Source organism: Terrapene carolina, unplaced genomic scaffold, assembly GCF_002925995.2.
Source record: "Terrapene carolina triunguis isolate 2854851 unplaced genomic scaffold, T_m_triunguis-2.0 Scaffold95, whole genome shotgun sequence".
Classification (NCBI taxonomy): Eukaryota; Metazoa; Chordata; order Testudines; family Emydidae; genus Terrapene; species Terrapene triunguis.
The window spans coordinates 35,102,351-35,115,319 of NW_020664446.1; the positions used below are offsets into that span (position 1 = coordinate 35,102,351).

The window sequence follows — 12,969 nt, forward strand, 5'->3', positions numbered from 1 at the left end:
TGAGGCTTCATCTGATAAGTAAAACATACCTACAGTGTTACTTTTTTTAATAGTAAAATCTTGGCAAAGTAACAAATTAGTTTTGCTCATACCTCTCCAGAAACAAGGAGTACCTTGCATCAGCACAAGTAAGGTCTCAAATGCATAACTTAGAAAGCCTGCCAAAGGAAAAAGATTACTCAAGTCATAGTGAATACTGCGGGATTAAGGTTCCAATCATGTAATTGCCACAAGGCAAAGCAGTCTACCTGTGCATTGCTGATAGCAGGACTAGCGCCCAACTGTGTAATGAAGCACACTTACCATCTTTCTTAGTTTCCTTTTTCATTTAACATACAGCAAGTTTATTTTAAATTTACTCGGTTATACCAAAATAACCCAACCCAAGTTAAAATCTTAAGGAGCAGTTACAACATTCGTGTAGTACATTTTCAAAATATGCATTTGCATCTGTAACCTTTTACTAGAATTTGCTAAATTAAATCCACTATCTGAAATAATCAGCTCCAAAAATATACATTTGATTATGCCAAACGAGTAACTCAAGCTACAGTTTTCCAAAACACCTTACACGTAATACAGCAGAACCAAACTTGCACAATTTCAATTATTCAAACTGATTTTCCGCCCAGCACATTGACTCACTGGCAGACACTACTGAATTGTCCTCAGCTGAAAAACAGAACCCATCTCTGCTTCCCCTTACGCATGCCCAAAAAAAACAAAACAAAAAAAAAAAAAAAACCTCCATGCACTACAGTGGATGGGACTACTCAATAGTACCTCCATCTTGGAGCAAATTTAAGTGAATGAGAAAGGTAGCTGCTTTAGTTATAGGAGGCTTATGTCCAATGGGTTTGTGTACAGACTCCAGTTTTGTCATCTTAGCCCTTTTAATAAACTTCATGGGTGAAATCCTGGCTCCTAGAAGTGGAAAAAACTTCCACCGACTTCAGTGGGGCCAACTTTTCACCCCATAAGGTTCAAAACCAGAACATATTCTCATTAAAACAAGGTGACTCATTCCTGGAAATAGAAGATTATTTGTTTCAGGGTGGCTTTCCACGATTCCTTATGCTTACTTTGTATTTAAACTAGGTGTGTTTAGAAAAAGTTTAATTCTTCATAGCTTTTCTCCCCACTTGCTCCTGCAGTAAAGCCCATAATAATGAGTATTATGAAAAGGATTATGACAATAAACTGAAGTCATATACTACTATAGCTTCAATATAGGACCAAGCAAGAGAAAAAGCTGAGACGAAGATGGACATAAAACAGAAAAGTTCATACAAATACTGACAGAGTTCATTTCTTTGCCACCTTTGCTTCAGTATGAATGCCGTTCCTTATCCATCCTATCAGTACTTGATTAACTTAAAAGATAACTGCAGTGATTTAGCTTTATTAATGTACTAATATTTCACTAAGAATGTATTGAAGACTTTTCCAAATGTTTAGAAATACCCACCGTTTTAGTAATTCCATTTAGTGATAAACCATTATCCCTTCATTGAGACTGTCATATTTATAATACACTATTGTACTGCCCAGCATAATGCTAAGCCTTGTAAAACAGATTGAAATGATAAAAATATAGGTATGGTTCCATTAAAAAGTATTAAAATCAAATGATTTCAACATTATTTTGAGTTCAAATTTTATATTCCAAAAAGTTACTTTATCATCTGATTTGACCCTACTCATTCAATTAACCAATATGACTTGTGAACAACAGACTACACGAGCAAATTTTCAAGAGCACCTACGTGAAACAGTGGTATTTAGGCACTTAGAATTTTACTCCTTATAACTTTGCAACTGCTTGAGTTTCATTGGTTTCTAATAGATCTTGACATTTCTCAATATGATCTGCCTAATGAGACAACCATGATAATGGTTTCTATTTGACTGTTTTCATTATCTGTATTCTATTTCAGACATTTACTCTTTGTAATTATCTGCATTTATTACATTACATTTTTCTTTACAGTATCTTACATTTTTCAGAGGCAAATAATCCTACTTTAATACAGGTACAATCTCCTTTAAAAATTAGCAATACTGCACTCAGGGAATAAGTAGTCCATTCTTTTAGAATAAAAGTCCTGTTTCAAGGATTGGCTGGCACATAGGCAGGGGGTACATCTCCACTCCACTTGGGAGTGTGCTTCCCAGCTCAGGTAGACAGACCATGTCAGCTCTGCTCGAGCTGCATGGAAAAAAACATCAGTGTAGCTGAAGGCAGCACAGGTGGTAGCTTGGGCTAGCCAAACGTGTATGAATCCAGGATGTCCAGTGGGTTAGTACTCCGGTGGTTAGCCCGAGCTGCCACCCAAGCTACTCTTGGCTACACCACTGTTTAGCACGCTAGCTCAAGTGTAACTAGCGTACGTCTGTCGACCCGAGCAGGGAAGGACACTCCCAGCTGCAAAGTAGACATACCCAAAAAAGCCCAAGCTTTTGGGTAGCATTGATAGCACTTGGCTCCAGAATAATAGTAAAAATCTCTGCCTGATAGTTATTATACTATAATATCACCACCACTTGTCAGAGGATGAGGAAATCCTGTCTGAATGGGGCCAAACATGCAATATTTGTATGCCTTAACCTGAACTGTTAAACAAAAACAGTATGAAATTGAAGGAGACCTATAAGGCTGGCAGAGGATTGGTACATCTTCCAGAGCAACGGCCACTGCACGGCTTCAGAAAATTCAGGACATGCTTCCCTCAGTGACCAATTAGCTCTGGCAGGTAGGCTGAAGAAGGCTTTATGCCATGGAAATTCACCCCCCTGCATCTTTTTGGGTGGACAGTACCCATGGGGGCACTATCCAAGGAAGTTGCTATGCTCAGAAGAGTGCAGGAATTAGAATCATGGCTGACTCCTGCCTAGACAGTGGTTGGGGAGAAAGCACTTTGTACCCTTTCCTTATTGAACCTTGAAAGGGCAGCCAACATCTAGTTGTAAAAATAAGCAAATAGGAGAGGGTCATTTTATGCCTGTGACATCAGAGAAACACTAAGAAACAGAAGGAAGGATACAGCAAGGGAGACAGATGAGAGGGAAATGCCATCAGTCTCACTAAGTGCCATTCTGGTAAGCTAAAGTGTCCTGGTCCTCTAAACTTATCTACTGTGCAAGCTCAAAAACCAGGAATAATATAAATAATTATATATTAATGCATATAAATGTATAAATATACTTTACCTTGCATCTTCATATTTGTAACAAATGCTTATCCCAATAGCCAGGTTAATTAAAGAAATTATTTTCAAAATTGTGCTCATGCAATAGAGACAATATATACTTAGACTTTTAAGAAATTCCTGAATTAAGACATAGGAATAAGCATTTATTATTAGTTTGGAGATGTAAGATAAGAATGTGAATATATGAGCAGGAAATAAAAAACCAACACTGATGAGAAACACTTGTTCACCACACATACCAAACTGCATACCAGAAATCAATTTCCATGATATTTGTTCTATTCTTCTCCCTCAAAGTTCATCAGTGGAAGTATTATTAGTTTTTGATAATTCACATTCTTCACTGAAGTGGCAGTTTTGAAGGATGTCCTTATAATGGTTCTTCAGATCCGTGTACAGAGAGACAGTTTCCTCCGAGTGAGGAAATGGCAGCAGCTTTTCATTCAACAGTATCTGTACTTGGTACTCCTCCTCAGGGGTCTTAGCTTGGTCACAGTGATAAAGCACAAATATCAGGTTTGAGGCATAAGGCACAATGCGACCACTACGAAACTTCCGATGCATTTGTTTTTTGTAATTGTTAGCAGCAAGGGGCTCCTCATCCTTGAAGAAACCCATTAGAGCAAGCAGTGGCTGAAGGGTCTCTGCATGTCCAAATTGCAGGATTACAGGTGAAGAAATGGGCATGGAACTAGAAAACATAAAAGTGAAGAATAAGCATCTGTGTTTAAAAGCAAAACACTAGTGTACCGTACAGTTGTTAGCAAAGAGTAGATTATTTTAAACATTTGTTTTACACTGGCGTTTACTAAAAACACGTTTGGAATCAAAGGTGTCCAACTATCTGAAAACCACTTTTATTTAAAAAAAAAAAAACATTTTAAATGTATTTTGTAACAAAACTAATTGTGCTTTTAAAAAAATTAGCTGTATTTTACCTATTATAGTACTATTACTATCAATTAATTGCTAAGTAGTAACCCAAAGTCTTAGTACAAAAACAAAATGACAACGTATTTGGCATTACTGAAATATTCAGATGACTGAAATATTAGTATAGATGGGTATAGCCTGTTCAGAAAGGACAGGCACAGAAAAAAGAGAGGAGGGTTGCATTACATACTAAGACACTTGCTCGGATGTCTGGTGAAAAGCAAACCTGTTGAAAAGCTCTTGGTGAAGATAAAGGGGAAAAAAAACCAGGGACAATGTCATGGTAGGGATTTACTATAAGGCCACCAAATCAGGAGGAAGAAGTGGATCAAGCATTTTTAGAATAAACAGAAGTATCCAAAGCACAGGACCTAGTGATAATGGAGGACATTAGCTGCCCAAATATTTGTTGAAAAAAAAATAAATATATGGCAGGACACAGATTGCCCAACAAGTTTTTAGAATGTACTGCAGACAGCATTTTTGTTTCAGAAGGTAGAGGAAGTAAATAGGGGCTGGTTATTTTAGATTTTATTCTGACAAATAGGGGGAACTGGTTGAGAATCTGAAGGTGGAAAGCAACTTGCGTTAAAGTGACCACACAAAAAAAAGAGTTCATGATTCTGAGGAAAGAGTGAGAGAAAATCAGGGAATTGGTAGGCATAGTCGCATGGGACAGAAATCTATGGAAAAAGGAGTCCAAGAGAGGTGGCAGTTTCTAAGAGATACACAACAATAAATGCACAACAGCATATTGTCCCAAGGTGGAGGAAAGATAATAAGAACAGTAAGAACAATGACTACATCAGGTGCTTTTTAATAACTTGAAAGTCAAAGCAATTGTACAAACGGGAAACACGGACAAGAACATACAAGGGAAAGTAAAAAATAATAGCACAAACATGTAGGGACAAAATCAGGAAGGCAAAACTGTAACTGAATTACAATTAACTAGGAACATAAAAGATAAAACGAAAGTCCATTACCTAACGGGAAAGGAAAGCAAACAACAGATGACAGAGAAACCGAAGTGTTTAATGCCTATTTCACTTTATTCTTCACTAAAAAGGTTAATTATGACCACATGTGAAACACAATTAATATTGACAAAGGGGAAAAATCTTGGGTCAAAACAGGTTAAAGAGTACTTGGATAAATTAGATGTATTCAAGTTGGCAGAGACAGATGAAGTACACCCTACAGTACTTAAAGGAACTAGTCAAAGTAATCGCTGAATCTTTAGCGATTATGTTTGAAAACTCATGGAGGATGACTGAGGTCTTAGAATACTAGTGAGGGGCAAACAGTACCCATCTTTACAAAGGGGAACAGAGGACCCAGGGGATTATAGGCCAGTTGGTCTAACTTTGATGCCCAGAAAGATACTGGTACAAATTATTAAACAATCCATTTGTTCAAAACCTAGTGGATACGGTGATATGTAATAGCCAATATGGGTATGTCAGGAACAAACCGTGTCAAAGCAACCTAGTTTCCTTCTTTGATAGGGTAACCAGCCTAGTGGCTAAGGAGGAAGCAGTAAACATGATAAATCTTGATTTTAGTAAGGCTTTTGACACAATCCCACATGACATTCTCAGAAGCAAACTAGGGAAATACGCTCTAGATTAAATTACTATCAAGTGGGTGCATAACTGGTTGAAAGACAGTTCTTAAAAAGAGTAGTTATCAGTGGTTCGATGACACACTAGGACGACATTACTAGTGGGGCCTCAGAGGGTGGGCCCAGTACTATTCAATGTTTTCATTAATGACTCGGATGAAAGAGTAGAGAGTATGCTTATAAAATCTGCAGATAACACCTAGCTAGGAGGGGATGCAAGCACTTCGGAAGACAGGATTAGAATTCAAAATGACCTTCACAAATTGGAAAATTGGTCTAAAAATCAACAAAATGAAATTCAATAAAGACACGTGCAAAGTACTATACTTAGGAAGGAAAAATACAATGCACAAATACAAAACAGAGAAGACCTGGCCAGGCAGCTGTACTGCAGAAAAGGATCTGGGGTTATAGTGGATCACAAATTGAATATGAGGGGGGTGTAGTGGGGGGAAAAAAAAAAAACAATATACATCCATAATATCAGATTCTGTGATCGTGTATCATGCTAAAAAAAGGGGAATTATGTTTCGCTCACTGCAGCCATTCACAACTACTACTACCAAGGAAACATTTAGTTTTCTTGCAGATGCTACTGCCTTATTCTATCTCTACTTTCATTATGCAGAGACATCATGCACATTTTCTAACTGAAGGCTGGATTGTGACCAGAGGTGGGAAGAAATTCAAAAAAGGATGCATGGAACTTTTCCACCTTTGCACATCTGTAAAGGTTCTTAGCACATCTGTAAAGGAGTCAGGCATAGTCATAATGAGGAGCATAGGTACTGCTCCGCGATAAAACTCCTGAGGACACTAGATAGCCAAAAAGAACGCACCATCTCAAGAGTAGGAAAATAAGAACCAACCATAAAAGGAGCTTAAAAAAAAAATCTAGATGGAAGGAAGATTGGCAATGTCCACTTTACAATTGCATCTGCCAGTCTCTCCCAGACTTACAGGACCAGCAGCTAGAGGAGGATGCTAGAAAAGACTCCTAAAAACAAAAAAGTGAACCTAAGAAGTGAGAGAAGGTACTATAGCTTTTTCCAAGGGCCATGAATGTAGGTGGAAGACGGCCACACTGATATGAAATTGGAGAACGTCCAGCACCAGTGAGTTAATTCAAGTCCTCCCAAAAAAATGGAACGAAGAATTCACAGCAACTTATGCCAAAGTTTGCTACTTATTTTATTTTGTCATTAAAAAAAAAAAAAATTAGATACTTCTCCAGTTAGTTCCTTTTTGAGGTATGAGAATTCCGTTACTACAAATGGTAAAGGCAGGACATACAACCTCAAGTGCTGTATAGGGCTAATTTATATAACTTCTATAGTGATGTGCACCTATATACATTCTTGAAAGTAGATCATTAGGGAGTCAATTTCACCACTATGAAGACTGCCACTATAATGACCAGACACTGCTGATTTCCTTAAAGGAGTTATTTATACGAGGCTGTATAAATATATGTACTATAAATGTAAATTAACTTTGTTTAAGCAAATCTAACCATGGTTCAGTACTATACAAAGCAATATCTATATACCTTATGATCAATAGTTTAATAAAGCTAGAACCAAAAATGTTATTAACAATTCTTTCTATGCACTGTCTAGCAGCATGAGCACAGAATTCAGTGCATGAGACAACTGGAATCTTGGCAGACTTCTGGGGTCGTGGGTTTAACCTCTGCAGAAGTTTCTCCATCTGTAAAATGGTAATAATTCCTACTCTATATACTACCTCTAATAAGCAGTAAGGTACACATATGCTGAATGGGAAAATTGTGTCCTAAGTGCCAAAAATCACTTCCAGCTACACAGATAGACAGCAGCTCAGGAAAAATGCTGTCTTCTACCACATGGGTTGAAACTTTGTTCCCTAGAAGTTGTGGGTAAGCTCTCCCCCTTTGTCAGGGGCAGCAGTCCTCCTCCACAGATCATCTCCTTATTGTCAAGAAAGACAAAGTCCTCCTATTGACACCATCTGCAGAGTTTTCCATTGACCTCCAGGATGTATCCGTCCTTACCTGGGCCTTTACCCTCAATTGGAAGGACTGATGAGACCACCACCTGCGTACCTGATTCCTTAACCCTCACTCCCAGGTCCTTGCAGTCACTACTGGTCTGATCAGTCAGACCTGACAGTATCATTGGTGCCCACATGGCATGAGTAACATGGGGTAGTGGTCAGAAGGCCAGGCAAGCCTCAGCAACCTTTCCATGATGCCTCAGATTTGGGCTCCAGGCAGAAACCACATATTCTGGGATATCAGGTTGGCAGATGGATGCCTTCATCTCCCTCAGAAGGGAATCTCGACCATCACCACCTTTCTTCCGAGTGCCATTTATATAATTGTTAGATAATGGTGTGCACCTACACAGATAATTGCATTTGAAAGCATCATAGGGATGGGAAATTCACCCCCATGCAAACTGCCAATAAAATGCCTATGTACTCCTGAACTCCTCAAAATAAAGGACCAGGAGGGTATTCTTCATCCTCACAAATCCAACGATTTGCATCTGATCATGTGTAAATGAAGTCCAGTAAATTATAAATACCTGCATTTTTTGTTGCAGCATCATGATCTTAGCTGCTACAAACTGCTTTGTGTGGGTGAACCCCTGTACCTCTATACAGCCCCAATGACTTTAATGGGGCATCATACTGGTATAAGTTCACAAGCACAAAGCTTGGTTTGAGCTATACAGATTTACTGCAGAACTAAAATGAAAGTGCCCAGAAACAAGGCTAAAAAGACAGTTAGAAATAGTGGAGCACAATCATGAAGTTTATTCAACCCTGAAAAGATTTAGAAGGGACTTAACTGAAGTACTGAAGATGATTAAACATGGATAACAAAATCTTAGACAAGAGAGATTGAAAAGGCCTATTAGATCATCTAAACCATCCCCATCCAACACAGGATCATTCCCTAATATACATTTCCTAGTGCTATATCTAGTTGAGTTTTAGATGTGCCAAAAAAATGGGCTTCTACTACCAGAAGTTTGTTCAGATATTCAGTTTAGCTGTCCCATTTTAATTATTTTTAATATCCCCTGTATTACCCTGAACAATTCTTCCTTCTTTGTATTTAACCTTTTAAATACTAAGTTTTTAGCATCTCACTTCTTCCTTCCCATCCAACTACAAGGATTTTGCTCCTTTTTTCCGTCCCACAGCAATATTGCCTTCTATTTATTTCTGTTGATCATTCTGATTCAGTTTGTCAATATCTTTCTGGTACTGAGGTGCCCAGAAAATAATACAACATATCAGGTTCTCTCACCTAGGACAGAAAGCAGGACACACACACAATACCTAAACAAAACCTGAAGGGAATACTCCATTCTCCAAAATAAGCTACATTAACTGTCCTACAATTCACCGACAGTACTGACAGACAAATGTATTTAAAAATTTATCTTGGAACATAGAGTACTTGTAAGTCTAAATTCAATTGAATTCCAGGTAGGCAACATTTCCTGTGTCCCTTTCAACGATGGAAACATTTTGTAATTCCATTCCCCAATAATACAGCATGCCCCCAAATCAAGCTTCTCTAGCCAAATTTGTTCTTTATAAAACCACATTGCTTATTGCTCAGGATTTTATCCTGCAGATGATTAGGTCTGTCTCTGAATATTCATCCCATTACAATAAAGAGGCTGATTATATATATATATATATCACACACACACACACACCCACCAATAGAGGTCAGGATGACAACTTTCCTTTTTCAAGATCACAAAATTTGTTTCCCTCCATTTTCTGGTACTTTACTAGCTCTTCTTGACTCCCCATGATCTGGGATTGGATTGTGACCTGCCCCTTACCTCCGTGTAAGGGGCAGTACAGAATTGTATCATCCTAGGAAGAACCCTGGTTCTTACTTTCTGCTGGAAGATACAAGTTACTGAAGCCCCACATGGGCTGCTCCCTCCTCACACCAACTTGGCTTAGCTGGCCAGTGTGTTATGGGAGAAAGGGTCACTATGTATCTGCCACTCCCCTTACCCCAAGCTCATGCAGCATCACCCCAGAGCCTATGCCTCCCCACTTGTCCTCACACCCAAAATCATAAACCAAGCAGGCCCGTCAGGGAGTGGGGCTCAATCTTTTACTCTGTGTGGTCACGTAATGGCCAGCAATAATCTTATCCTCGGAAGCTTCACTGGCCAATTCCCTTAGTATTCAAGAATACTCATCACCTGGACTGGCTCATTTGTATGTGTTTAAGTTTTCCAAGCATTCCCTCACCTATTTTTAAAATCACTATTCTTATAAGGTTGTACATTTAAAAAATATGTTTCCTGTTAAAATGCTACTATCCAGTCCCATGCTCAGTCTATTAGACTCTACCACCTTTACCACCTCTGCTGCTGATACATCCTTTGGGACGGTGGTCCTTCAAACAGCTCTGCTCCCTGCATCCTTGCACCATCCTCCTTCTTGAGTACAACTTGTCAGTCACCCACAGTAGACTACACATAGGGACCAGCACTCAAAGAAGAGGTTACTTACATTATAGTGACTGGGGGTTCAAGATGTGTGGTTTCTCTCTGTATTCTACTATTCACCCTCTTCCTCATCTGCTTCAGGCCATAGTTGGATTTACGGTACAGGCAGGACTGGAGAGGCAATTGGCCCACCCCACCCTTTATCTGTTCAGTTGGAGGCACGAGGAAGGTAAGGACACAGGCGTGGGTCAATGGACACTGCTTGAAAAATTCTCCAACTCTGGGTGCGTGGATGTGTATCCCCACAGTGGAATACACATAAAGATCAGCACTTGAAGAAGTTATGACACAAGAAGAGTTAAGAAAAAACTTCCAGTAGTGAAAATCTTCTCATTGTCTAATTTGCCTTGAAATTTCCAGAAAAATTCTTCTATGATATAAAAATCGCAAGCAAAATTTCAGGTATACCAGTATATTTTTGGCAAAGTTGTATGGGTGACATAGGGAAGGAAACAAATGCGACTTATCTCAGCTTCAACTAGCATTTCTCCCTAATTGCATATGAAACCTCCAAATGACATTTTAGAACGCAGAATGCATAAGAGGCCTATAGTGTCGGCCACAGTACACCAATTGTTCATAGCAGAGCGCTTAGATTTTAAATCTTGAAATCCGTCGTTATTTTCTATATAAACAAACTATTGTTCTCTTACAGGACCTGGAGTCACACTGTCACGAGGCTCCCTTAACAGTGACTTTCACTTGATAAACTGCCATTGAGTAATACGCTTCTTTAGAATTGCAAGTTAACACAAAAGTGCGAGCAATCAGAATTAAAAACTACTCAGCACAGAACTAACCCAACACCTGCTCATTGTCTTCTCTTACTAAAGCTGATATTTTATGCTCTGTGAATGTTTAAACATCATCTTACTGGACAGATCAATTTACCTTTGAGACACCTGTAGCTGTTTTCTTCCCTAAAAACATCAATAACTTAACTCAAAAATAGATCTTTCCTTATAAACCATATATTCATTGTTTATATATAATGGATCAAATGAAAATCCTCTATTTATGAAAACATAAGCCTTTGTATGAGAATGATCATGTGACCATTTCCTTAAATAAAGCTCTTAATGTTATATAACACACTGATCAGTTGTCCCCTAATTTTTGCAAGCTTGTTAAATCCAATTATCAACTGCTTCCGTGACAAAGAAATAGTGCCTTTTCTTTAAAGTGTACCGGCAACCAATAAAAGAGTTACAGACGCTCCCCGGGTTACGCAAACCCGACTTATGCAAACCCGCACTTATGGAAAAAGTTCCGTAACTTTTTTTTTTTTTGCACGTAATTGTCGGGTATACGTCCCTGACTTACGCATAATTTGACTTACGCAAGGCATCTGTATCTCCATAATTCCTAGGGAAATAGGTGACATGGGATAGAAGCCACAGATCAATTGAAGCGGTAACATATTGCACATCTAATTATATTCAATCTTGGCCCTGCTCACAAAACAGAGTACCAGACTGCTACTTCTTGTGTTCATTTATCATGGCATCCAAAAGATGCATGCCATTTAACATTAATACAGAAAGAAAAAAGAAAAAAAGCAAACAGCTGAACATTATGGCCATTTCTGCAAAGCACAGAAGCACACAAAAATTATGTATCTTGCTCTTGGAGTAAGTTTTAAACTCAACCAAGCTATCTTACAATTAATGCATAAAATCTGCAGGGTTTTACTGTCTAAATACAATGATGCAAAGAAGTATTTCAACTTAGTTATAAATCCATATTTAATTACTGGCACACAAAAGTTTAGTCAAAAATATTGAAGTAATTAAGAGATTACTGTGCAAAGGAGATTGCTCATTTTTGATAGTCAACCCTCTAACTATTCACTTGTATAACAGGGTAGGGGTCTAAACATCGTTGTGTGTTTCCTCTGAAGAACGAACATAACGTTAAATCTAGATATTCTATGCTTGCATCTTCAGTTATCCTCACTTCATAACAGATGGAAAAATAACCCTATTAATTGAAAACATACTCCAACCAGTGCTCAAAACCAGTCTTTGGTATCTACGTCTGTAGAATATTATGGGAGGGCTAATTTTAAAAGGTGATAGAATGGCCTTATGGTAACTACCAAAGTACAGTAGCTGCATGTCAAGAAGTGCGATGTTACAGTCAGTTCCTGAAGACTCAAAAGTAGACCAAGACAAGAAATTCTGCAGTGTCACACCTAAAGGAAAAATTCTGCAGTTCCAAATTAAATACGACTTACCGCTCAAGACTAAGTTGTCTCGAGCCCATGGGAATCATAACACATATTAAGGAGAGATTGAAATAATTACTGTCCTTGAATTAAACAGTAGACATAAGGTGAAGGAAAATTACAAAACAATTTTATTCCTAAATGTAACCCACTTTAAAACATCCTTAGGCCAGAAAATGAATGATAGAAAAAGAGTTAATTCATACATATTTCAAGTAAAGGAAATATGTGTCGTATGCAGAAAAAAAATACTATTTCAAAGCTAACTTATTTACCAAATATAAATCATTAGTTTTTATCTAAACATGCCTAAAATTTTAACTAGCAGCTTCTCAGAGACCTGGATACATGTCTTTTTTCCCCCCCAGTATCAGAGGGGTAGCCGTGTTTGTTGCTTTTTACAGATCCAGACTAAGAGTCCTGTGGCACCTTATAGACTAA

General features: G+C 38.2%; 1 protein-coding gene across 1 annotated transcript in view; it reads right to left on the reverse strand.

The window, feature by feature from the left end:
- Positions 1 to 733: 733 nt before the first annotated feature.
- The window catches only part of MINPP1 (multiple inositol-polyphosphate phosphatase 1), a 41,122-nt gene continuing 28,886 nt past the window's right edge, over positions 734 to 12,969 (reverse strand). The window contains exon 5 of the mRNA XM_026650973.2: positions 734 to 3,903. Within this exon, the coding sequence (XP_026506758.1) occupies positions 3,504 to 3,903 (400 nt within the window). The 3' untranslated portion in view covers positions 734 to 3,503. The remainder of the gene's footprint in view (positions 3,904 to 12,969) is intronic.